General features: G+C 49.5%; 4 protein-coding genes across 8 annotated transcripts; 2 read left to right on the top strand and 2 right to left on the bottom strand.

The window, feature by feature from the left end:
* The first annotated feature begins 4,286 nt into the window (after positions 1–4,286).
* On the top strand, positions 4,287–7,244 carry Cops6 (COP9 signalosome subunit 6). Its single transcript, XM_076840707.1, has 10 exons — positions 4,287–4,365; positions 4,570–4,695; positions 4,898–5,029; positions 5,366–5,454; positions 5,553–5,615; positions 5,936–5,983; positions 6,066–6,180; positions 6,260–6,352; positions 6,444–6,544; positions 6,643–7,244. The coding sequence occupies exons 1-10, from the start codon at positions 4,311–4,313 to the stop codon at positions 6,781–6,783; spliced, it is 963 nt and encodes a 320-aa protein (XP_076696822.1). The 5' UTR covers positions 4,287–4,310; the 3' UTR covers positions 6,784–7,244.
* Positions 7,245–7,791: 547 nt separating this feature from the next.
* Positions 7,792–15,044, bottom strand: Mcm7 (minichromosome maintenance complex component 7). Of its 4 annotated transcripts, none has more exons than XM_076840702.1 (15): positions 14,887–15,044; positions 13,640–13,719; positions 13,145–13,309; positions 12,896–13,020; positions 12,641–12,821; positions 12,216–12,353; positions 11,748–11,897; positions 11,467–11,581; positions 11,262–11,393; positions 10,947–11,030; positions 10,297–10,690; positions 9,918–10,001; positions 9,220–9,388; positions 8,331–8,440; positions 7,792–8,147 (listed from the first exon to the last, which is right to left on the bottom strand). In XM_076840702.1, exons 1-15 carry the CDS (start codon positions 14,915–14,917, stop codon positions 7,946–7,948), a joined length of 2,160 nt encoding a protein of 719 aa, XP_076696817.1. In that variant the 5' UTR covers positions 14,918–15,044; the 3' UTR covers positions 7,792–7,945. The 4 variants fall into 4 exon arrangements, with proteins under 4 accessions (XP_076696817.1, XP_076696819.1, XP_076696820.1 ...); XM_076840704.1 differs by lacking the exon at positions 14,887–15,044 and adding an exon at positions 14,181–14,314; XM_076840705.1 differs by lacking the exon at positions 14,887–15,044 and adding an exon at positions 14,045–14,084.
* Positions 15,045–15,074: 30 nt separating this feature from the next.
* Ap4m1 (adaptor related protein complex 4 subunit mu 1) lies at positions 15,075–20,852 on the top strand. The gene is made up of 15 exons (XM_076840706.1): positions 15,075–15,403; positions 15,502–15,590; positions 15,970–16,076; positions 16,162–16,258; positions 16,424–16,534; positions 16,625–16,705; positions 16,918–16,980; positions 17,082–17,148; positions 17,237–17,290; positions 17,438–17,544; positions 17,641–17,735; positions 17,986–18,030; positions 18,256–18,306; positions 18,406–18,517; positions 18,606–20,852. Exons 1-15 carry the CDS (start codon positions 15,346–15,348, stop codon positions 18,828–18,830), a joined length of 1,362 nt encoding a protein of 453 aa, XP_076696821.1. The 5' UTR covers positions 15,075–15,345; the 3' UTR covers positions 18,831–20,852.
* Taf6 (TATA-box binding protein associated factor 6) lies at positions 19,006–25,404 on the bottom strand. Of its 2 annotated transcripts, none has more exons than XM_076840701.2 (15): positions 25,382–25,404; positions 23,474–23,689; positions 23,279–23,365; positions 22,986–23,139; positions 22,734–22,790; positions 22,521–22,640; positions 22,190–22,335; positions 22,005–22,082; positions 21,797–21,898; positions 21,507–21,689; positions 21,162–21,236; positions 20,902–21,027; positions 20,223–20,396; positions 19,788–19,985; positions 19,006–19,539 (listed from the first exon to the last, which is right to left on the bottom strand). In XM_076840701.2, exons 2-15 carry the CDS (start codon positions 23,627–23,629, stop codon positions 19,159–19,161), a joined length of 2,037 nt encoding a protein of 678 aa, XP_076696816.1. In that variant the 5' UTR covers positions 23,630–23,689; positions 25,382–25,404; the 3' UTR covers positions 19,006–19,158. The 2 variants fall into 2 exon arrangements, with proteins under 2 accessions (XP_076696816.1, XP_076696815.1); XM_076840700.1 differs by lacking the exon at positions 25,382–25,404 and adding an exon at positions 25,162–25,233.
* Between the last annotated feature and the right edge of the window lie 84 nt (positions 25,405–25,488).

Genomic DNA, 25,488 nt, shown 5'->3' with positions numbered 1-25,488 from the left:
CTCAGCCAAAAGTCTGGCCTAGGGGATTCAAACTTTAATTTTGGTCCAGCCACCAGGATTCTCTTGTTGAATTGACATGGTCACAGAGCACAAAGATAACAACCACTTGATTGAGGACTCTGTTCCCTGGCTCCCCCAAAACATGACCATGGCCAGTTGAACAATGGATATCCACATCCTAAAAACTAAATAAACAGACACAAATAAGAAAAAAGGATATCCATATCCTAATCCCCCAAACCCATGAATATCAGTCTATTATAGCAAAAGGGATTTTACAAATGTGATTAAGTTAAGAATCTTGAGATGGGGAGATGATCCTGGATTAGCCCAGTGAATCCAATGTAATCACAAGTGTCCTTATAAGAAGGAGTCCAAGAGTGTTTCATTATAGAAGAAGGTGATATGATAATGGGGAACAGAGGGACAGAGAAAATGCCAAGAGCTATTTTACTATAGAAGAAGGTGATGAAACTAACCTTCAACCCTAATTACAGATGCCAACTTACTTAATGCTTTAAAGATGAAAGAAGGGGGCTGGGGCTGCAGCTCAGCAGTAAAGTGCTTGCCTTGCATGTGTGAAGCACTGGGTTCGATCTTCAGTACCACATAAAAATAAAGATACTCTGTGCCCATCTACAAATAAATAAATGTTAATAAAAAAAAGATGGAAGAAGGGGCCGTAAACCAAGGAATACAGCACTAGAAGCTGGAAAAGGCCAGGTAATAGGTTTTCTTTTAGTAAGGGCATGGCCCTGCAGACACCCTAGTTTCAGGCCAGGGACACCTATTTCAGATTTCTGACATCTAGAACTACAAGAGGGTACACTAGTGTGATATTAAGTAATTAATGTGTGGTGATTTGCTATGCAGCAGCAGCTGCATAAAAGTGGGGGGTATAACAGGTCTTTGTAGATATATTCCCTTAGCTCACTCTTACCTGACCAGTCTGGATAAAAGGTTCAGATGCAAATAGGGAATGACAGGAGAAAAGGCTGTTGGGATTTGAGGCACTAAGTTTCAGGCCATGGAAGGAAAGCAACAACTCCAGCCCCTTAGGGAACCACAGTAGATTCTCCCCTAAACTTTGCTCAGGTAGCTATGACAAAATACCACAGACTAGGGCCAGGGTTGTGGCTCAGTGGTAGAGCACTTGCCAAGCATTTGATTCCTGACACCACATAAAAATAAAGAAATAAAATAAAGGTAGTGTGTCCATTTGGAGGCTGGAAGTTCAAGGTCAAGATACTAGCTGATTTGATAGTGAGGGGTGCTTCTTGGCTTGCAGTTTTCAAACAGCAGAGAAAGAGAGAGAAGAGAGCTCTTACTTGTCTTTTCTTACAAGGCCACTAATCCCATCACGACCTAACAACCTTCTGAAGGCCCCATCTCTAAGTACCATCACACTGGGGGCTATGAATGGAGCTGGACATGAACATTTAACTCATAACAGACCCTGAGAAATATGGGGAGGAGAATCACTTCATAATCTCTTTGTTGGGATTCAGCTCCACAACCTGGTAAACACCATCACAATACTCTGAGTCAATCCACAGTCTTGACTCTGTGGGTTTGCCACCCCCCAGCCCGTGTGTAATGAAAAAAAAATGTGGATGAAGTATGTCACCATCAAATCCCCTCAACCTCCCACCCCCTACCCAATAGGAACACAAATACCTTGTTTTGGATTTACTGATATAAATTCATGTGTTTCTCCTGATACCCAAGCATCCCTGAGTCAGCAAATCCTGTTGCCTCTACCTTCCAAGTGTATCCTGAATTCAATCAGGATTCCCTGAGCTGCGGAGAGGGTCATGCAGTCAAAGTAGCAACAGCACTGGAAGCTCTGTGAGGGCAGCTGAGTGAAGGGGGCAAGTGGGCACTAAAACCCAACCTCAGCTGCTGAAGCAATGTGTTTCAATGTGCTCAAAGGCAGGTAGGTAGCTCTGGGCCTGAGTCATCTCCCACCTCCACCCCTACTGCCCTGGTCCAAGCCGCATTCATATTTCATTTGGATTACAAAAATAGCTCCAGCATCTCATGCTTCATCTTCTGCTCCCCAACTGCCAATTTCCATACATCAACCTGGATGACTCTTTACTTCTTAGTTTATGCCTTGGTTTTTTTTAATGATCCTTTCAAAGTATGAGTCAAAATCATGTCACTCTATTTGCATTTCACTCAGACTGAAAGCCAAAGACCTTCTCATGTCCTATGTGCTTCCAGTGCTGTTGCTACTTTGACTTCATGTCTTATTACCTCTCCCTTTAATTCATTCGTTCCTGCCACTTTATTGTAATTCCTGGAATATATCTGCTTCAAGACCTTCACCCTTGTCCTCTCTGCTTGGAATACTCTTCACCAGATATCCTCATGTTTTTCTCCTTCACTCCATTCAGATCTCTACCCTTCCATGTTAAACAGCTCTTGCCAATCCCTCTTAATATCTTCATGTATTGTTACTGTCTGCTTTCTACAATCAGAGTATAAGCTCCATGAGGTCAAAACTTTTGTTTTCGATGTTATCTCCCCAGCACCTGGAACTGTGCCTGCCACGTAGTGGACACTCCTAAATATTTGTTAAATGAATATTGGATGAATGGATGGATAACCACTAACACACCTCAAGAGGAACAATTGCTTGACAACACCACAGACAAACCAAGTGGTGACCCAGGTTGGACTCTCTCCTGCAGGTCTCACTGCATTCTTACCTTTTCTTCTCAGACCCTCTGATCTATTCCTCACCAGCCTAGTTACTTCCACCCAATGGAAGGAAAAGTTAAAACAACAGACTGATGCACTATGTGTAATTTTGTTGGAAGCTAAGAAGAGAATGGAGAGCTAACTTGAGTGTTTTTTTTTTTTTTTTTTTTTTTTTTTTTTTTGTTGGTTGGTTGGTTAGTTTGATTTGGTTTGGTTTGGTACTGGGGAATGAATCTAGGGGTGCTTCGTGGTGGTGGGGGGGTATGGGTATGTGTATGTGTGGGAGCGCCCTTAGCACCACAGAGATGGAACTCAGGGGCACTCTACCACTGAGCCACACCCCCAGCCCTATTTTATATTTTATTTAGAGACAGGGTCTCACTGAATTCCTTAGCACCTTGCTTTTGCTGAGGCTGGCTTTGAAGTCATGATCCTCTTGTCTCAGCCTCCCAAGTCACTGGAATTTCAAGTGAGTGCTATCATGCCCAGCTGTAGTCTTTCTTTCTTTAATACATGTATTTTTAAGCAGTGTTTAGTAAGTTTACTTCTGAAGCATGTATAATCAACTGATTCAATTTCATAAGTTTCACAATGACCACTGCTTAGGAGTTATATAATTATTTGACCAATGTTGCAAAAGCATTTGGAATAACAAAAAGGCAAAGGAGCACTTTTATGTGAGATAGCAATGCAAACTATCAACGGTTAACATTAAATTGTTTCTTATCTTTTTATTGTAGCCTTCAGTTTCAATGCTGTACTCCTTAGAAGCTACCTACATTTTTCCTGACCTTATTTTTCCTAAAGAGAAGTTAGGCATATTTACTTTTCTATGAAAAGTCAGTCGGTCCAGATCTCTTAAGTTTTTCACTGGAGAGTAGAATGAGATTAACTCTCTTTTAACTTCTCCTTGCCTAGAAGATCCCTCTCCCTAGGGATTTTTCAGATGGCTTCCTTTGAAGGTATTTGGTCCTTCATTCAAACTCCTAAGTGGGGAAATTGCCTAACTCCCTTGCAAGTCACCTTTATCATCAGAAAGTATCTCCTGATACCAGACTAGACTTTATCAGGTGCAAGTCTCTACCTGCCTTCTAGGGGCTTAAACTTCAGTGAAGGTACGGAGATATACTAAGAGCCAGATCAGTAAACTAGAGAGGCAGCAGAAGGGACAGCATATGTAACTTGCTGGGGCATTCACTCAAAAAATTATTTAGGTGCTAATGTGTTAGGCACCATGTTGAGTCACAGGGAATAAAGTTAAAAGCTGAGGCCCGGCAGGGCTGACAAGCAAGGGCCAGATCACGCAGGGCCTTGCAGGGTGTGGTCCGAAATCTGGATTTCGTTCTACAACAGCCTTCAGAAAGGGGCATCCTTACCCCAGTTTTACTCATGAGGAAGATCAGGTTGGGGGCGCAGACGAAAGGCAGAGCGGCGTCACCGAAAATCGGCTCGAAAACCAGTCGAGCTCCGGGACCTGAAAGCCGCTAGCTGCCGGCGCGGGCAAGAACTGGCCCCGCGCGCCACGCGAACACTGGGCATGTGCGGGTCGCCGACGGAAGCCGGGAAGGAAGGGGGCGGGGCCGACGCTGGCGGGCGCGGGGAAAATGGCGGCGGCGAACGGGACCGGAGGAAGCAGCGGGATGGAGGTGGATGCAGCAGGTAACGGGCGGTGCGGGCGGCTTCTGGAGATACCTTTCCGGGGTGCGTTAAGGCCGTCCTCGACTCCTGGGAGAAGCGACATCTCTCCCCGGGTGACTTGCGGGAAAGGATGTACGGCCCGGGCTCTGCCGTTCCCCACTCCTATCTCCAGGGAAGAACGTGGGGAGCGGACTCTCACCCTTTCTCCTTTTCCTCCGCCTTTAGTAGTCCCCAGTGTGATGGCCTCCGGAGTGACTGGGAGTGTTTCAGTCGCTCTTCATCCCCTTGTCATTCTCAACATCTCAGACCACTGGATCCGCATGCGCTCCCAGGAGGGGCGACCTATGCAGGGTGAGTGTTCTGCATAACACCCAATCCCCCTCGTTGGTCTCCTCCTTCACTCTTTCCCCCTTCCTTTATTGAAGCTAATCCCCCCAACCCTAAATCACTGTTTCTCCAATATTTGGTTCACACTGGATCTCAGACCCTCAGGTGATTAGGGATAAGTTTAAGATTCCTTACCCTCATCTCCTACGTGTTGTTCTCTCCCTAGTGATTGGGGCTCTGATCGGGAAGCAGGAGGGCCGAAATATTGAAGTGATGAACTCCTTTGAGCTGCTGTCCCACACCGTGGAAGAGAAGATTATCATTGACAAGGAATATTATTACACCAAGGAAGAGCAGTGTGAGAGGGGAACAGAAGTGGGGAAGAGGGTGGGAGTTTAAAAAAGAAAAGCTCAAGGTGGACAATATCAAGAGGGCTGGGAAGGAATAAACAGGAGAGAAGATTTAGAACAGAAGGGAAGATTAAGGGAGAGTAGCTCTCAGAAAAAGAACACATTCAGGTATCCCCCACAAGGAAAGTGAAAAATGAAAGAAGCCTGGGTAGAAAAGAGTAATTGTTCTAAACCTAGCCACGAATTGAGGAGGGAGGGAGAAATTGTGGAAATAAATCAGGAGCTTCAAACTAAGGAAGGATGGTTTAAGGGAATACTGTGTGCTCTGGCCCCTTCCTCTCCAGTTAAACAGGTATTCAAGGAGCTGGAGTTTCTGGGTTGGTATACCACAGGGGGGCCGCCTGACCCCTCCGACATCCACGTCCATAAGCAGGTATACACACTCACATGTGCATGCTTGGGCAGAGATTAGAGGATGAGGGGAAGAAGAAAGATGAGGTGTTGACTTCCCTGTGCATGACTCTCTTCTAGGTGTGCGAGATAATTGAGAGCCCCCTTTTTCTTAAGTTGAACCCTATGACCAAGCACACAGATGTGAGTATTATTGACCCCAGGCTTGCTTTGTCATTCTTGTCTATCATTGTTCTTATTTTGTATCCTCATCCCATGTTGTGACATCTCTTCTCTATTGGGGAATGTCAGAATTGAATCTCCATGCTGTCACCTATAAGCTGTGACTTTGGGCTAGTCACTTAAACTCTGAGAGGCATTTTCATATGTCAGATTGGGATTAGCCCTATCTCACCAAGTTATTGGGGAAATTAGATGAGAAAATGTGTGAAAGAACCCAGTTCAACTTTTGGCACATAGTGAGGTTCAGGAGCTAATAGCTGTTCTTCATTTGTCATTTACAGCTTCCTGTCAGCGTTTTTGAGTCTGTCATTGATATAATCAATGGAGAGGTAATACCTGACCCTTCAACCTTCAAATCCTGCTTTTGTCCTATTTCCTGCTTTTGACTCTGTGGGATGTTCTGCCCTGTAGGCCACAATGCTGTTTGCTGAGCTGACCTATACTTTGGCCACAGAGGAAGCTGAACGCATCGGTGTAGACCATGTTGCCCGAATGACAGCAACAGGCAGTGGAGAGAACTCCACTGGTAAGGGAGGTGATTTCTTTGAAGCAGGGATGCAAGGTGTGACCATATGCTTTCTTACCCTTCATCTGTCCCCCTGTAGTGGCTGAACACCTGATAGCACAGCATAGTGCCATCAAGATGCTGCACAGCCGCGTCAAGCTCATCTTGGAGTATGTAAAGGCCTCTGAAGCAGGTAGGGCAGGTGCCTTCCTGGCACTCATCCTTTCTTTCCCTCCTGAGGAATTGACAGCGTCCATATCAGTGCAGCCTCTTTGTGCCCTTAGGAGAGGTCCCCTTCAACCATGAGATCCTGCGGGAGGCCTATGCTCTCTGTCACTGCCTCCCAGTGCTCAGCACAGACAAGTTCAAGACAGACTTTTATGATGTAAGTGTAAAGTCCCAGGTGGGGAGGTGGGGTTTACACCTTTTTGCAGGCACATGTGAGGGACCTCCTGGGGAACTGGTTCTTTTATTCCCTCCCAGCAATGCAATGATGTGGGACTCATGGCTTACCTTGGCACGATCACCAAAACTTGCAACACCATGAACCAGTTTGTGAACAAGTTCAACGTTCTCTACGACCGACAAGGCATCGGCAGGCGAATGAGGGGGCTCTTCTTCTGAGGTTACTTGAAGGGATCATACACAGGGGTCAGACAACTGCCCCAAAGGGGCCGGGCACTACACTCCCTTTAGAAACTGCTGTCATTAATAAAAGGAGCAGCCCCTAAGTACCCCTTCCAGTGGCTTTGTCCTCTCTGTTAGGCACCACACTGGTTTCTACCTTGGGTCTCAAAGGAGGTCCTGCTCAGAGGCAATGCATTTTATTATCAGCTCTTCTGGACTCCCTTCATTGACTAAGTTCATTGCTACTTAAGATTCTCCTTAGTTCAGTTAGGTGGACTAGATTTATATTAAGGCTGCCTTCTTCCACCTGAGTGGTCTCCTAGGACATCAACTTATATAGGCCAACCCTATAAACATATGACAAGTGACTTCTTTCCCAAGCTAAGTTCTACTGAAAGTACTTTTCACAAAAAAGGAAGGGAAGGCCATTAAAAACATTTATTATGGACAACTCAAAAGCTTGAATCCTCTGTGAATGATGAGTTACCAGGAAGGTGTGCGTTTTCAATTTGTTTCATCCACATGGTGCCTCAACCCCATGAGGCAGAGGGACTAGTTAGTATCCACATTGAGAAGATGAGATTCAGGAAGGGGTCTAAAGACTGGAATCAACATTATGTAATTACTTGTGCCAAGTGTTAAGTTTGTAAATGTTACCCTTAAACAGTTTTAGGTACAGTTGAGGACTAAGGATGAATGGTAGGAACATTTCAAGAAATCAAAAAAGAACTGGGTAATAAGTCCTGTTTCCCATATACTCAAAGTCAGACTGGCACACAACAAGGTCCAGTTAAAGTATTGAGAGACTAAGTAGGGGGAGAGGAATGGAGACCCGGCTCAAAGAAATCTCCATATGGCAGTGAAGTCACTCTTGCTGGATTCTTGTGCCTGGCAGAATAGATACCTTACATGATTTATCAGATGAATAGAACAAGCACAAATGTGAATGGGATATGAATTTGAAAACCCCACAATGTTGTGTTTTAACTGAAGTTAGGCCTAAACTAAAAGGTGGCAACACTTTATTAGCAAAAGGAATAAAACAAGTGCATCAATGGGAAGAAGGGGTCTCCTTCCCCTCCAGGGCATTATTACATTTTCAGAAGAGCAGGCAGGTCAGCATAATCCTGGGTGGTTCATTGTCTCAGGCAGATACAAGTTAAACAAAGGTGATCTTTGTCCGGGAGGTATTGACCTGCCAGACATTCAACTCCTCATACTCATCCAGAGCCGCCTGGAATTGGGCAGGTGTGAAACCACGTGATATGCAGCGCTGCTCTGCCTCGGAAAACCGGACACTTCGGCCCCCTGAGACCAATTCACGGATAGTGGCAAATATCACATCTGCTGGCCTCTGGGTCCTGAAGGAAATGGGGGTGTGAAGAATTAGAGTACAAACCAGAATGCTGGACAGCAACAGAGATGGTGGCCAGTGAATTCTGAGGCCAATTTTGTTCACTTGTGGATACAGAAACCACAAAGATAAAGTGACCTGCTCAAGAAAGCCACAGTAACCCAATTCTATCCTTCATGAAGCCACTCACCTAGTTGTTTGCCCCTTGTCGCCTAGAAGTGAGTCCTTTGACATCTCCATTAGCCGTATGGCTTCATTCACATCTTCCTTCTCTACTGTGTCCACCATTCGCAGGCGTGCCTAAGGGGAAGGCAGGGGAGAGAGATGGGGACAGGAGGAGGGGAATGGAACAAAATTAGGGACAGCCCCCTTGTTCCAGCTTTAAGGCAGGGCAAGCCATGCATTGCCTACTCAATAGAACAAGGATGGGGACCCCTGCCTGCCCTCCACATCCGCAGTGTTGGGCCGGCACTGTCAGACCGAGACAAGTGCAATGCCCAGGGCAGCGTCCAGCAATTGCCCAAGTCTCCGCCTCTCAACACTGGCCAGTCCCGGTGTTCAGCTGTCCTGTGAGGGAGACCAGACCCTTCTGAACTCCACTGGGCTCCCCACCATGACAGATGGAGCCTTGGGAGCTCAGCCAAGGAGGCGATTGGCAGAGGGGTGTGTCCTGGGGGCTCGGGAAGTGCTAGCTCAGCAGTAGGTCAGGTAATCACACTACCTGCACGAACAGCACTTTGGAGCCCCCAGGACCAAGGTCCAAGATGTGAGGACAGAAATGAAGGTTTTATAGCACAGGATGTAGGACACAGGGAATGAACTGAACCCACCCATCCATCAGTGAGGCTGAAGCAAGAAGAGAAGGCCTTTCCCTCCATGGGCGCTGTGCATGCCCTGCTGGAGCAGCAAGTACCCACAGTGCGGTAGCACGGAGAGGACCACTATCTGCACTGTCAGCACTTTAGCCCCAGCAGGGCCGGTGGGAGGGAGGAGGCAGCAAGAGGATTGTGTTAAGGCAAACTGCCAAGTAGGGATCAAAAACTGACTGCCATCCAGTATGATAGGGACTGGGCACTTACCAGAGCAGTAGAAAGTCGGAGAATAGCCAGCAGAGTCCGAGCAGATGTATAGGTGGCATCCTTACTGGCCCAAGCCTCTCGCCTCATCTCCACATATGCTGCTGTGATATAGTCAGCCAGAGACTCGGGCACTGTGGGCTGCTTCTCTCTGCACATAGCTATGTACCGTCTGTGGGAGAAAAGGTTCATGGGGAAGCAGAAAAAGGAGATGGGAATGGAGTAGAGGGGGCATGTGTTCTATCTGCACAAGGGTCCCCCATTTAAGAATATTCTTGGAAAGGACTTTATTAAACAGAAAAAAAGAAATCAATGGATGATTATTTGCTTGGCTTGAGTATCACTGAAAAATTTCTCCCAAAGTAGAGCTGCCAGTGCATTTCAAGTTATTTCCGACTTTTCAGGAAAAAAGGCCTTTTAAAAAACAAGACAAATCCACCTGTCATAAGAAAGGATACAACGAATATCTAAAACAAAAAATCCAGTCCCCTGAGAGTTTTATGACATAGCTAAAAGGAACAAAAATAGTTTTTGTTTATACAGGGACTTAAGACTCACTGTTCCTTCTTATTATTAGATTACATCAGAAGAGTAGCAAAAAACACCCAAGACTAAAAGCTTTTCAGGGAACATGTGGCCCAAGACACAGTCATGTACTAGGGACTTGCTGAGGAACACCCACCCCTACCTAGCCCTCCTACCTCATAAGCTTCATGTCCAAAGGTTCGAACTGGGAAGGGGGCTGCCGGCTGTGCTGGTGCACATAGGTGATGTGCTGGGCCAACCTGGGAAGAATGGAGGCAAGGAGTAATATGTTTTAGGGATATATGCCAAAGTCCTGACTTCAAAAATCCCTCCCTTGATTCCTTCTGCTTCTCCCTCAGAGGCAAGGTCAGACTTTCCAGGAAACCCTCATCAGCATCTTAGGCCTCACACTAAGAACTACAGACCAACCTTTCTGTAAGAGGGGAAGGCTCTGGAGTTACTACAACCAGAAGTTGGGGGATTTTCTGATTTCACCTCCCTCACTCCCTCTAGACTTAAAAAGAGGGGTCTCTCTGGGTGTGAAACTTCATTCACCGAAGGTCATTGTCTCTGTCAGGCCGGTCCTGGATCAGCCAGAGGAGGTCAAATCGGGATAGCAGTGCAGCAGGAAGCTGTATGTTCTGCTCCAGGCTTCGGCGGGGATTATAGCGCCCATAGGCAGGGTTGGCGGCAGCCAGGATAGAGCAGCGGGCATTGAGTGTGGTAAGAATGCCCGCCTTGGCAATGGAGATGGTCTGCTGCTCCATGACCTCATGGATGGCTGTGCGATCAGCCTCAGCCATCTTGTCAAATTCATCAATGCAGCACACGCCCTGGTCAGCCAGCACAAGGGCTCCACCCTCCAAGGTGAATTCTCCGCTCACACTGTCTCTCAGCACAGCTGCTGTTAGCCCCACTCCAGAGGAGCCCCGGCCTGTTGTGTACTGGCCTAGAAAAAAAGCAGCAAACATGTTTTAGAGAAAAGACAAGAAAGGGAGCAAGCATAGGGCAAGGACAGGGGATGGGCCAGTGAGGCAAGGCCTGCACTGGAATTGCTCCCCCAGCTGAGGCCTTCTTGAGGTGGCTAAAGAGCTATGCAATGCTGTGGGGTTACATCCCTTTTCCTTCCATCAACCCTCACAGGAGACCTGTTCTCCCAGCCAAACTCCACCTTTTGAATGGGATTTCACTCTATCCCTACTCACTACGGGGTGCCAGACGATCAATGTAAGATAAGAGCTGAGACTTGGCCACACCAGGATCCCCCATCAGGCAGATGTTGATGTTACCTGGAAGAAAAGAAAGAAGCCAAATGACCATTCTCCTAAGCATGCTGTCCAACAAAGACCACTTCTCAGGTCTGCATCCTTTCCTGTTATTCCTTCTAAGCTTCCCTCTACCCATAAGGCCAAGACACCAACTCTTATTTTGTGATATTAAGAGACAATGAACCTTACCACCCTCTTTTTCCTCCCACATAATTTTATCCACCTGAGCTACTGCATCCTCTTCCTGCTTACCCCTGATTTTCATGCCTCGAGGAGACTGGTCAACGCCACCAACAAGAAGCAACAACAGTGCTTTCTTCACATCCTCGTGCCCATATATCTCTGGGGCAATTGAAGCAGCCAGCTTTTCATAGAAATCCTCCTCTGCAAGGAAATTAGAATATATTCTGGGGCTAGAAAGACACTCAAATCCCCACTCCTTTCCCTGACCCCTTACCTGCAATCTGCTTTAGCTCCTCCCTGCTCAGCTCTCCAGCCCCAGCCTCATCATCCTCACTCTTATTCATCTTCACAATTCGATGGGCTTCCAAGTAAGTTTCTGAGAGTAAACCCTTGGACAGGAAAATGCTAGGATGTGAATGAAATCTGTTTAACTTGCCCCCACCCAATTCCCTAAATTTCTTGACAAAACCCTCTGGGGGGTGGGGCAGGGGATAAAAAAAAATGGGTGAAGAGGAAAAGGACTGTTTTCGCTTCATTTGAAACTTCTCTTCTCACCTGTACCACCTGTCGGAACCCTGAGCGCAAGACTGGTAAGAAAATACCAGTGACACTGACGTGATCTCCAGGCTGGGCAATTCTTGTATTCTCTCCTTCCACTAGCACTGTGATGCCACGAGGAATGTTTCCCACAGGCACTTGGTCACTCTAGAGAAGTGGAAGAGTACATGAAACAAAAGGGGAAAAAAATTTACAAAGAAAATCCACAGCGACCTGACTTTCCCTAGGCACTCTAAGGCTTTTCTCAGCCTGCCCACCTTTAACTATACTACAAAAGGGAAGAATCCTTTACCTTTCCAACTCAATCAGAAAATTCCAGGTAAACCTCCCTCCTGCTCTAGGTGATCTCTCTATCTTATCTCTTTCTTTTTTGGCTTTTCTTTCTTCTTGCCTTTCAGGAGTTGACTGTAGGATGCAAGTGGACCCTGTGTTCCACCGATCTTGAGCCACATACCCCAAACTCACATGTTCTTGCATCTTCATCTCCTGGAATTTGATAAATTTGGAGCCACGGGTCTGCAGATACAGCCGCCCTCCTGAGCGGTTGGTCTGGCACTCCTGGCTTGGGCACATGATCAAAGGCATGAAAGTTGGGGACTGGATCTAGGATGTAAGAAAGCACCAATGGAAATCAGAAGAGCCACTTATCATCACTTGAATCATTTTTCCCCTACAGAAAGCATTCAAGAAGTATCAAATACTCCTTAAAGCTACTCTTGGTCGATAATGACAACCACCAAGAAAGGAAAACAATATATTAAAAAAAATAGAGTAAATACATTAGCATCTTTCAACAATAACCAGAGAACAGATCAATACCAACCAACAAAAATACCATTCAGAAGAACAAGGAATATTAAATGCTTTCCTAGTCCATGTTGCAGACATACCGGCTGATAGGTTTCTGCCCCACACTGATCACAAGTGTAAGTGGCGACCACCATCCTGGGTTTGACTTCAGAAACACGAGTGACAATTCCACGTACAGTTACCAATTTCCCCACAGAGTCAGCCCGTACTTCTCGGATCACACGAGGTTTATTGCTGCTTGGACCTTGAAAATACAGCTCACTAAGGAAGAAAAAATCATCATCAGCAAGGTCCTAAGGAACAAGTCCCTGACCTTTCCCCACAGAGACACTCACAATCTACGCATGAGCTCAGGAGGGTATTGGTTCTGGGGGTTTCGGACAGCCCCAGGATCCCGGCTCCGCTGCTCCATCATCAGTCTGTGCTCAATGTAAACATCCAAGACATCTTTATTTACCACCTAGGAGAGAACACAGAGGGCCCCAGGTAGAGCTAATACTTCTCCTTTCTAACACTTCAAAACCATCAGGATCCTCTCACCAGAGGCTTCAATTTCTTGGTCTGCTGTTCCTCCAGGCACTCACCTCCCTTTCCTTGTACTGGGGTAGCAGCTCTTGTACAGCATCGGCAAATAGCCTTGCATAGCGCTTGGCATTCTCACAAATTGAGTCCACAAGCTCAGGGTCATCCTCAGCTACGTCATCCAGGTCCACATACATTGCCACTTGTTCCCGATGAGCCAGTTGAACCTGGTGTGGGAAAGGGATAGCAACACCTCAGGACCAAGTTTATCTTGTTCTTATGCAAAAACCATTGCAATGGGCTTAGCACAGTCTCTGGGCCTCCACAAGCTAGAAAGCAGCACAACAGCAATAGTCATTTCTCAGCCCCCAAATAACAACCTCCCAACTCCTGAAAACTTCCTAGTCATTATCAGTGTAGTATGATATCCAGTTATCAAATATCAGGTGCTAGACTGAATAGGTCACTTACACACTTGCTAAAACAAGCCACAAAACCACTACAGCATCTTAAGCTCCACCCCGTTCCCCACTCCCTTCTCCTAATTTTTGACTTACCAACTGGTTCCCATACTTGAACTGCTTCTTCCCAAATTCCTCATCCTGGTAAAACTCCTGTAGAAACTTCTTAACCTTTTCTACAACGTAAACGTGAAATCAAGAGGAGCAATTTTCTTCTAAATTCCTCACCCCAAATTCCTACCAGAAACCTAAGAAACCCACTTTCATATTTAACAGGACCCACGAACTAATTAATTAGGTGAACATTTAAGTAAGCCTATACAGTTCTTCCCAAAGAGAGCAGGACCCCTTTTCACATGTATGCTTTTACCTGGGGAAGAATATGGGGCCCCGGGCAGTTAAGAACTACAGCATTCTTCCCGAACGGCCTCCCACACCTTCACAACACCCTCGGGTATCAAAGTTCTCAGCTCTCCTTCCACTCACAAGACTCCCCTTTACCCTTGGCTTCCCTAGACCTCAGCTCTCGCCAGCACCTCCGCCACCAGAGTGGCCCTCCACCCCACCCCCGCTCCCGCCACTGCTTCCGCTCTTAGTAAACAAAGAAGCACATGGGCCCGGATTCCAGCCGCCTCACCGCTCGGGATTCCTCCGCCCGAAGCCGGAGCCCGTCCGGCGATTGGCCAGCACGCCAAGGGCCACTCAGTCCCACCCCACCGCCGCCTCTCGCGGTCTCGCGCTAAATCCCCGAGTCCAGGCACGCCCCCACCCTCGGCCGCTCGCTCCGAGGCCACCGCGCGGAAGAACACTGTTTACACACTACACTCCCTCCAACAGCATCGCGCAACTTCCGCCCGCCTCCACTTCCGCTTTGGAGGGCGGCAGAAAACAGCCAATCGCAGGTCGCAGCGGCCCCTACCTGCCCGCCCCCGGGACTTCGGCGCGTCTCCGGAGGACGCGGGAACTCGCGAATGCCCCAAGTCGCCAAGGGAGGCGGGCCCTAGGTCCCTGTCCCTGAGCCGAGGACCCTTTGATATGGTTCCCAGCGGCCCGGGTCTCTTCTGGGCGCGAGGGACCCTCCCCTCTGCCGCCTCCCATCCTGCTCTCGCCCCCCCACGACCCCAGCACTCGTCTTGGGCGGTACTACCCGCTCTTCGATCCCGATGCTTCCCACGCGCCGCCCCGACACTGTTTGCCTCAATCCCGCTGCCACCTGGCTCTGTCTCCAGCCTCGCGTGCCCCAAGGTCCGCAGACCCTGGTCCCCAAAGATGCCAGCTCACGCCAACAGGTGTTTGCCGAGTCGTCCCACGCAGGATCCCTTCCCAGAGTTGCTGCACACTACCTTTTTCGAGCGCGTAGTCCTTAAGTGCCATTGCTGCTAGGGGCCGTGCGGCAGCAGTTGGCAGGTTCAGGAGTTTCACGCCTGGGAGCAAAGAACGGCGGTGAGGCGGAGTGTGGCCGACCAACCGAAATTGGCGCGAAACGTCTCTCCCCACGTGACCGGCGCCGCCGCGGGCGGGCCAATCGAAATATGGAGTCCTCCAGTACTCCCGTCCGTCGCAGGCCACCACCTCAGCCAACCACCAGGCGACCCTGGTCTGAGTGACGGGGAGGTGGTGGGCGGTTGTGGGGAATCGCCCAGCCGGGCGGGACTGGCGCCGGGTTTCCCGCGGCCCGAGCTGGTGAGGGAGGAGGGGAGTCCTTCTTAAAGAGCCAGCCCGTGCGCGTTCTTTTGTTCCGGGGCAGCAGGGCGGGGCAGGCCCAACTTTCTTCGTCTTCTGGTTTTCTTTCCCGAACGGCCATGATTTCCCAGTTCTTCATCCTGTCTTCCAAGGGGGACCCTCTCATCTACAAAGACTGTATCCTTGACCCGCTGGGCGGGATGGAACGGCTGGGTGGAAGTCTAGCCCAGAGCCAGTCTGTGGTCCACTCCTTAACTATCCTTCTACCCGGCCAGTCCGTGGGGACAGTGGTGGCCGAGATGTGGCTGAGCTCTTCTACCGGAAGCTGACGGGACTGCCTGGAGACGAGTCCCCGGTTGTCATGGTAACCACTGGCGGCGCTTGGGCCGGGGGCTGGGGAACGGGGTGGGCGCTGCCTCCCTCGCTTTCAGAGGCTGTTTCCCTGGAGGCTTCCGCTCGGGGGTTACTTTCCTCCAAATACAACTCAGGAAAGTTTATTGAGCGCCAACAACATACCAGGCGCAGCGGTGTTTGCGTGTCTCAGTCTTTGACCAGGCTGGGGTAGCACCTGTCATTAACCCTGTATGTATTAGGAAGCAGGCCTTAGGAAGGGTTCAGGGACACACCCCCCCCCCCCAAGGCACACTGTTACTGTGTCTGGAAGGGACATCCGGGTTCGAGCTCTGATCTCGTGGGTCCTCCTTCACTACAACCCTCTTTTTTCCCTCCCGCCTCTGCTTCAGCACCACGATGACCGACATTTCATTCACATCAGACACAGCAGCCTCTATTTGGTGGCCACCACTTCCGAAAACATTTCTCCCTTCAGCCTCCTAGAGCTGCTGTCCCGGTGAGAAGGGCTAGGCCAGGCATCTGGGGGTGGGGGCCTGTGAGGAGGAAGATTTATTTATGAACAATCTGCCCCGATTCCTCAGGTTAGCCACTCTCTTGGGGGACTACTGTGGCTCCCTCAGCGAGGGGACCATCTCTCGCAATGTGGCTCTTGTCTATGAACTCCTGGATGAAGTGCTGGTAAGGCCCAAGGACTTTGCTTTTATCCCCCATTTCCCTGAAGGTGTTTCTCTTTTTTACTGTGGGATCCTGTGGTTAGGAAGCTAAATCCACTTTTTTTTTTTTTTCACTCCCTCCCTCTACTGACTAGCCCAAAATCTCCTGTCTGTCCTCTTTCACCACTAGGACTATGGTTATGTTCAGACAACATCCACAGAGATGCTAAGGAACTTCATCCAGACAGAAGCTGTGGTCAGCAAGCCCTTCAGTCTGTTTGACCTCAGCAGCGTTGGCTTGGTCAGTAGCTGGGAAAGAGGAGGATCAGGAAGGAGGGGGATTGGCTGGGAACACCAAAGCTGAAGATTAGTTGCTTTGGGTGTTTTACAGTTTGGGGCTGAGACACAACAGAGCAAAGTGGCCCCTAGCAGTGCAGCCAGTCGCCCTGTCTTGTCCAGTCGCTCTGATCAGGTAAGGTAAAGACAGATGGATACGGTCATACTTTATTTTTCCTCCCCTGTGGCACCAGAATCCCAAGATCCTGCTATATTTTTCCATTTCCCTAGACATGGATATTATTTCTTCACCTACAGGTCCTACCCCAGGGCCTACCTTTTCTTTCTATCTATTATTTTGGAAACAGGCCTTTAGCCTGTACCATCTAAACCCCCTTTCTTCCTCAGAGCCAGAAGAATGAAGTTTTTTTAGATGTGGTCGAGAGATTGTCTGTACTGATAGCATCTAATGTAAGTTTGGGCTCCCAATCCTGGAGTGGAGAACAAATGGTACTTGGGAAACAGGTTTGGGAGGTCAGGACTCTGGTTGTTAACCTCCCCGCCACTCTCAGGGCTCACTGTTGAAGGTGGATGTGCAGGGAGAGATCCGGTTGAAGAGCTTCCTTCCCAGCGGCTCTGGTGAGGGCCCAGGGTTGGGTTTCACATGGGCTTCTTGATGGCATGTTTGGCAGTGTTTGATTTTTCCTGATGTTCTTTCCTTCAACAGAGATGCGCATTGGCTTGACAGAAGAATTTTGTGTGGGGAAGTCAGAACTCAGAGGTGAGGAGAATAGGGGTCTTTTTTCTAGAGGAGGTAGGTCACTGCCAAAGGTTTCATGGAGGTAAGTTTGAGAAGGAGCTCCTTCTCTCCTACATCCTCTTCTCTCTCTAAGCATGGGTCAGAAGAAGGGTTTTTTTCTTTTTCCAGGGTATGGGCCAGGAATTCGGGTTGATGAGGTTTCATTTCACAGCTCAGTAAACCTGGATGAGTTTGAGTCTCATCGGATCCTTCGTTTGCAGCCACCCCAGGGTGAGGTGAGGATCAGGGTGACCTATTGTGCTCCTCAAACAAAGGGGAGGGAAGGAGTGCCAGCCTAAGACCATGCTGACCTCATTCCTCTCTGATCTCAGCTGACTGTGATGAGGTACCAACTCTCTGATGACCTCCCCTCCCCGCTTCCCTTTCGGCTCTTTCCCTCTGTGCAGTGGGACCGAGGCTCAGGCCGGTGAGACCATTTCCTGTGTTCTACAACTATTCTGGAAGCCAAGCCAAGACATATATGTTTCCAAAACTTACTGTGAATGGGTGGTGGCAGAGGTGACAGCACACAAGTTGGAAAAAGGCTTGACTAGTGATACTGGGCTGGATCTTGGTTCTCCTTCTTGGGGTACAACCTTACATGAAGCCCTGCATAAGCAATAGTGATATGCCAATAGGATATGGGGTATGTGATAACATTTCCCTCTTTCATCCAGGCTCCAGGTTTACCTGAAGTTACGGTGTGATCTGCCTCCAAAGAGGTAAGTGTAGGGCTGATTAGGCTTGGTTCAGCTCTCTCGACATGAGATAAGGCCAAGAGTCTACTGCTTCCTTCAGGTGTATCCATCAGGTTCAGAATCCAGTGTAGAGGCTATAGTATATGGGAAGGGGCCAGGATAGGGATGAACTCCCATTGTGACATTCAAGGAACAGGGACAAGGCACTTTGCCTTCCTGGGGCTGATCCAACATTTTTCTTCTTTGCAGTCAAGCTCTTAATGTCCGACTGCACCTTCCTCTGCCACGAGGGGTGGTCAGGTTAGTGTCTGCTCCCTAGGGAACTTTCCTGGGGTGGAGAGTGGCACTGTGCTAAGGAGGGCATGGTTGAACCCATCACCTTCTACCTCCATACTGCAGCCTGTCTCAGGAGCTGAGCAGTCCAGAGCAGAAGGCAGAGCTGGGGGAAGGAGCCCTTCGCTGGGACCTGCCACGGGTACAGGGAGGCTCTCAACTCTCAGGCCTTTTCCAGGTATCTGCTGTTGACCTTCTTGCACTCTTTTTCCACCAGCACAGGCAGCTGCCTGGTCTCATGGCTTCCCTGCCCTTTTCCCTCACAGATGGACGTTCCAGGCCTGCCAGGGCCTCCCAGCCACGGGCTCGCCACCTCAGCTCCTCCGCTGGGGCTGGGCCCCGCAAGCCTCTCCTTTGAACTCCCCCGGCATACGTGCTCTGGCCTCCAGGTTCGCTTCCTCAGGCTGTCCTTCAGGCCCTGCAGCAATGCCAACCCCCACAAGTGGGTACGCCACCTAAGCCACAGTGATGCCTATGTCATTCGGATCTGAGGCTCCCCAAGTACAGACACTGGCGGCAAAGGCAATAAGCGGTCAAGAGGAGGACGATATTTTCTTTCTTGGCATCTTGGCCTATGGCCCTAAATTTGAGCAGGAAGAGTCTTGAGGCCCGGAGGCCTCCATGGATTCACCCTTCCATGGTATCTGGCAGAAGAAGGCTCAGGACTTACAAATCAAACTTTTATTCTGAGGAACTGACTGTACAGTATCTAAAAAGAAAGTCATGTAGGAGAAGCAGCCTACTACTTCTTCCAGCTGGCGTGCGTGTGTGCATGAGTAGGAATCCGTGAAGGAGGCAGCCAACAGATGGATGACATCGTCAGGGAACAGGCTGAGGGGAGCCTGATCCAGGGGGTTGAGAGCCATTAGCCTTTGGAGTCCCTGGAGCTGGAGGGGGGCTGTCCCCAGCCTCCTGTTTCCCTCCACAGAGGGCACTGCCCCCAAGTGGTGAGGGGGAAGATGATGAGGGAGGAACTGGAGAGGGATGGGATGGGGGGCCTCCCTTACCCTCCCCTGCTGGGGGGAGCGAGACGACAATGTACTTCTGAACACTGCCAGGGCCAGTGGGGGTGGTACTGGGTGGGGCAGTGGTGGCAGTGGAGACCAGCTTGACAATGGGCTGCACACTGGGGACTGTGGTGGTGACTGGAGAGGTAGTGGTGGAGCCTGAGCCAGGGGCTGAGGTGCTGAGGGACAGGACCTGGGGGAGAAAAGAAGGCAGTGCCAATCACCTTGTACCTTCCCACTTCCCCAAAGCCTAAGGGGGATAGCGCATGAGCTTCCCTGTGAACAGTGTCCATCCTCAAGAAACTCTAGACTACTGCCAGCTTGAGGCCTTCAAGATCCTGGCAAGTAGTCCTTCCATGGGCACAGAAGGGACTGAGCTCTACTCTGGGGCCTCCCCAAGGGGCTCTGAAGGAACATATCCCTGTCCCAGTCTCCACATACCTGCTGGGTGGATGAGGCACTGGAGGAAGAAGACATTACGATAAACTTGGTTGGAGGAGGAGAAGGCTGAGGTGGGGCAGCAGCTCGAGCAGACACCAGTGTCTGGACGGGCAGTGCAATGGAGCCAGGGACCTTCAGTAAGCCTGGGGTCCGAGGGCCAGGCTGAGGGGCCTGTGAGAGGGTCAGCGTGGGCCGGGGCTGCAAGACAGAGAGGCAAGAAGAAAATGTCAACACCCAAGTAAAAGAATGGCCTAAGGGAGACTTGTGTTGCTCCTGATCTTTCTCAGTAGTTCTCACAGGTTGGGGCATCCTTCACTAGGGGGCCCAGACTCCCCAAGACTTTTGTTCAACTTGACCTGCATGTGCATGTGTCTGTGAATCCCATTCCCAGATCCTTCTTAATTTCCTCTCACCCTCCTCCCCTTAGCAACTGACCTGTGTGATGGTCAGTGTGGTCCTGTTGACCTGCTGTGCCTGCAGAGCAGCTTGAGCCCGGGCCTTGACCACATGGGAGCAGAGAAGGGGCCCAAGGGACCCAAATTCTGCCCGATAGGCATCCTGATTGTCAGGTGGGGGGTGCAGCTTAGCCAGTACAGGGGCACAGTGTTTCTGCAAAGAGAAGGCAAAAGAGGGAAGGCTAGTAATCTCAGAAGAGCAAGGGGGAAGGAGTGAGAATCACCCATACATTTCAGGGTGCCCCTATTGTAGGCAAAACTAAGGAATTCCATCTGTAAGGAATACTGTGGTTCTCCCTCATAAGGAAACAGCACCAACTAGTATGAATGAATGACTTGCTATGTTTGCTTTGTATATATGACATCTAAGGGGTACTTGACCGATAGGTGTGCATTTGCCTTGTAGATGGGCCCTACAATGATATAGAAAGAAGCTTGGAAAAGCCACAGGATATGTTAAGAGCCGCTAAATCTTAACTTAGCCTATCTGTGCCTTTCTATCTCCAAAACAGCATTCGAGTCTGAAGAGTGTTCTGTTAACAAATGTAATGGCAAAGATGGGATTAAGCAAATGTACTGGATGCTTCCTTGCTAAGCCACTATCTCTGTGGGGAAAGGGGGAATTAGTGGGGAGAAGTCGGGGAGGGCAGTCTGTTCACCAGGAGAAGGCTCTGTACGTGGTCAGCTCCGATGCGGTCAATGTTGCTCAGCACAGGGCCATCCAAGACGCTGCGGATTCGCTCCCCTTCCTGCTGCAGCCGTGGCAGAATCAGAGTCTTAATCACCTGTCAAAAAGGAAAGGGAGAAGCCAGGGCCACAGGGTCACCAGGGTCACCAGAAGGTGTAGAGGGGTGGTGCCCTCTAAGACCTCACGACTGCTTCCCTTCCCCTAATTCTTCCCCTGGGGTGAGGGGCTAACATCGTGTCCCAGCTCTGCCAGGCCTGCAATGGAGCCATAACGAGTTGTCCATGGAGTCTTCTCATCCACCCAGCTCTGTAGAGAAGGAAAATAAACCTAGATGAAGGAGTATGAAAAGACTGCTAAGGATTCAGGTCTTCCATAAAAATTTTCCTTACAAATCATTTAAGATGTTGCACATGAGGTTCAAGTTCCTCAGACCAAACCCCCTGTCCCCCTGCCCCTTGTCCCAGGTGTTATTTCCCCCTGCCAAAACTGCCACATTGGTTTGGCTGAAGCTCTCATTGTACTGGTGACAACCCTGGGGTGGTGATATGAAATAGTTGACATGTTCTTGAGGCTTACCTTGGTGAAGGTCTTGGTGATCCGGGACTGAATGTTGTTAGTAGTTGTGCTGAAATGCTTGCATATCTGGGCCACCAGGCGGGCAGCAAAGTCCCGTAGTGCCCAGTGATTGTCCACATCAGGTCGCAGGCACAGCTGTCTGCTCACTATGCAGGTCATCACAGCTGGAATAAGCTCATGCACCTAAGGAAGAAGTGGCAGGTCAGCTGGTTCTGACAAGTGGTTTCCATGGGTGGTAACAAGAGTCCTCTAACCCCAGGAAGAGGAGGGTGGGCAAGGGGACAACTCACATATTTTTCTAGATAGAGTGTAGGGTTGTCCATCAGCGCCTTCACCATGCGCATTAGGTAGATGAGCAGGGCAAGGTTATTCTGAACCACATTCACACGGACCTATGAGAGGGAGGGATGTGGGGCAGAGAGACCCCTCAGGTGAGCTTCCTCTGCTATCCTTGCCCCCCAAGCCTCATCCTTGGCCTCGCCTTCCCAGTCCTCTCACCCCCTCAGAGATGAAGGTACTGAATCGTGGCAGCATCTGATAGAGCCCTGGGTCCGTGGCAATGCTCTGCAGAGCTTCCTGTGGGAGGAGGGAAGCAAATGGGGTGGCGGCAGATCTCTTGGGGAGGAATCTGCAAGGGCTCCAAGAGGAGTCTTAGGTTGAGGGCAGGTGGATGGGGCCCTCACCGCTCTCTTAGCCTCACACGACCCAACGCAGGCTTCAGTGATCTCCTTATAGTACAGCTGCTGCTCCACAGACAGCTCATGGATGCTGCGGGGCTTCAAGCGCAAAGGGGCCCCCTCTAGCAAGGGAGGTGCCTTCTTCTCTTTCCCTGTGTGAGTTGGGAAAACAGGTTTGGGGAAAAAAGAGGACTCAGTACCCTCTACATACTACCCCAGGATACCTGGCTTCCTCTAGGCTTCTTAGTCCTTCCTGGGACTTTCTGGCCCTAACTTCATCCTCTTCACATGTGGCTTTGGGATAAGAGCCAGGAGAGGCCTGGCCTAGAATACTGACCTTTGCCATCAGCTGGGGCAGCCCCTTGGCCTTTGCCCTTCAGGGGTCCATCTTCCTCCTGGCCTGGCTTTGCTGACTTCAGGGGTTCTGTGGCCTCAGCCTTCTGCTGCTCTTTGGGAGCTGATGGGAAAGCAATAACAGCAGGAATGATGGTGGAGTGGTTTGAAAGGAGGCAGCAGAGAGAGAGAGGTGGGCTCTGGGTGTGGAGGTTACCTGGAGGTGGATTCTCTGGTATAGCTGGCTGGCAGCCTTCAATGCTCAGCCAATGAGCTGTGAGGAAAGAAGGTGTCAAGTTGAATTGCTGGACATGGAAACTGGGAAGTCACTCCATGGCAGGTGTGTTTTCCTTCCTGCTATTCAGCAGGGCTCTCACACTGAGGGTTTCTTCACTTGTGAGGTTCCTCACACCATACATCTTCTCCTTCTCTCCCTCCTCCCTGCCACCCCGCTCTCCCTTTCCCCAACCTTTCAGGCAGACATCCAGGGGCACTCGAGGCAGAGGGGTATTGATGATGTCACTCAGATCAACCTCTTTCTCCTCGTAGAAGTAAAGCTCCCGACCCCCACCAGAGGCAAAACGGAAAGGAATGAATTCCTGAGCATGGAAACCATAGAGTGGCTGTTTTGAGAGAGAGAGGGGGACACTGGTGTAAGAACAGTACAGGAGAGGCCAGGCTGAAGACAAATGCAGCATCCAAGGAGATAGTGTCTCACCACCCATCCCAGTCCTCAGCCCTCTTCCTGTCTCTCACACGCACCTCAACGTTCTTTAGCTTCAGCGCATAGTCAATATCACTGGTGGTGAGCTTCTGCCGCTTCCCCATGTGCATGAACTTCAAGGCATCCTGAGGGATAGAAAAACAGATGTAAATCCAAGACCGTGAGGAAAAAGGAGGCCATGTCAAGGTAACAACCTTGACACAATGCAGAGCTGGGCAGATGGACCAGCTTACCTGTGCAATCTCCTTGATACGGTAGCTGACCTCATCCGTTAGTAGCTGGCAGGTCTCCTCCTGAATCTGGGCAATGCCCATTGATTCAGCCACAACCTTCATTGACTCCGAGGGCAGCACGGTATTACTGAGCTTCAGCTTCTTCTCCTCAGCCATGCTGGAGCACCTCCTTCCCTCACCAGAAGGATATAGCCCCAGGGTGGAGAGATGGATACTCTGGCAGGGGAATGGGGCAGATAGAAGAGATCAAAAGAAATATGATTCAAAATCCTTGCTAAAAGTGAATTCCTGATCTCCTGTGCCACCTGATCAAGCCTTAGCATTCCTCATCCTCCATCTGCCACCCATTCAGCAACTCATTCTTTATCTATGCCCTCATATCAAATCTGCCAGATAATCCAACCTGATTTCTCAACTCCTACTCTGTGGCTCAAGACTATCTCCTGCAGAGCTCCAATATCCTCTGTATGAGGTCTTCTGCCATCCACCTTAAGTTTCCCTACATCAATTCCTTATAAGAGTTAAAGTGATTCTGTTAAAATATAAATCAGGTTGTCAATTCTCTGCTGGAATGGTTCCCCATTACTCATAACATCCTTACATTGGCCTATAAGGCCCCTCATGATTTGTCTTCTTCCCATTACCTCTCTGATCCCCTCTCCTTCCTTTTTCTATTTTGATCCAGTCACATCAGCCTCCATGACCTTGCCGTTCAGCTTTTTCTCTGTTCTTTTCAGATGTTGTTTGCCTGTCTGCCCTTACCATTGCTATTTTAATTCGGCATTCTGCCTTCATTCTGCTTTACATTTTCTTTTCTATAAGATTTAACAACCCCTAATACATTGTATCGTTAGAGGATACAATGTTTATCGTCTCTATCCCATCATCCCCATGTGGACAGGAATCTTTGTGATGTTCACTAGTGTATCCCTGGTTCCCAGATAGGTGCCTGGGACACTATAAATAATAAATACCTTTTGAATAAATGAATGAATTGTAAGGCTTAGAGATACAGATGCTCAATAAATACTATCACAATTATTGAGACCAATAAAAAGACATAGGCTGAAGGTTGGAGTTTACACTGTGGTCAAAAGGCACCATTGGACCTGGGCATTAGGAAGAGTAACTTCAAACTGTGTTCAGAACTGGGGGGACAGGAGGATGAAGGCTGAGGGAGAATGTGTTTTTTTTCAAATTATCCCAGGTCTCCTCTCCGACTTTTACAAGTCTTATCTATAGGGAACAAAATTATTCCACACATTATGCCTGATGCAGGGTATACAAGAAGCGGTCGTGTCCCAATTCCCTAGTGAACTCCTACTAATCCTTCAAAACCCTGCGGTACCCACTGTCAGTAAGGGCTCATAAAACACGCTGTAATCTCGGGAGCGTCTCAGATCAGGGGAGACGGCAGGAGGGCTTCTCAGAGGAGGATTAACTTGAGCTATATTTGTGCAGTCGTTTCCACAGCAGAGAACCAGGTAGCACGAAAGGAGGCTGAGAAACCACCCATCTCCCCCAACATTCCTCCAATGCATACACACACGGAGTATCCACGAGAGCACCGACACACCACCAATCGTCCTCTTCCTAGTCCCCACACGGCCTTTCATGGGGTCTCCTCCCGGATACCCCTCAGACCCGCCCCCGCAAACCAAATGCCGAGGGCAGTAAAAGCCTCTCACCGCTGCCAAAGCGCCGCTCACCCGGCGCTCGGCGCCATCTTGGCCCCGCCCCCTCCCAGCCCTAGGTCCTGGAAGAAACCGAAAGTCACCATCACTTCCCCAAGCCATAACAAACCATTCAAGCTCACAACTTAAATGACATTTAAAAATTGTTACTACGTGTATATGCGAGAAGCACACTCTCCTAGTCTAAGTTACTTGAATTTTTTTTTTTCACTACCCGGCAGCCAGGACCTTCAGGAGGCGCCACAAAACAGGCGGGGAAACCCAGCGCCCTGAGGCCCCACCCCTTTACGGGTTGGACCTACGCATGCGCTGATGGTGCCA

Source organism: Callospermophilus lateralis, chromosome 19 (assembly GCF_048772815.1).
Source record: "Callospermophilus lateralis isolate mCalLat2 chromosome 19, mCalLat2.hap1, whole genome shotgun sequence".
NCBI classification, from domain to species: domain Eukaryota; kingdom Metazoa; phylum Chordata; class Mammalia; order Rodentia; family Sciuridae; genus Callospermophilus; species Callospermophilus lateralis.
This window is presented reverse-complemented; position numbering and strand designations above follow the sequence as displayed.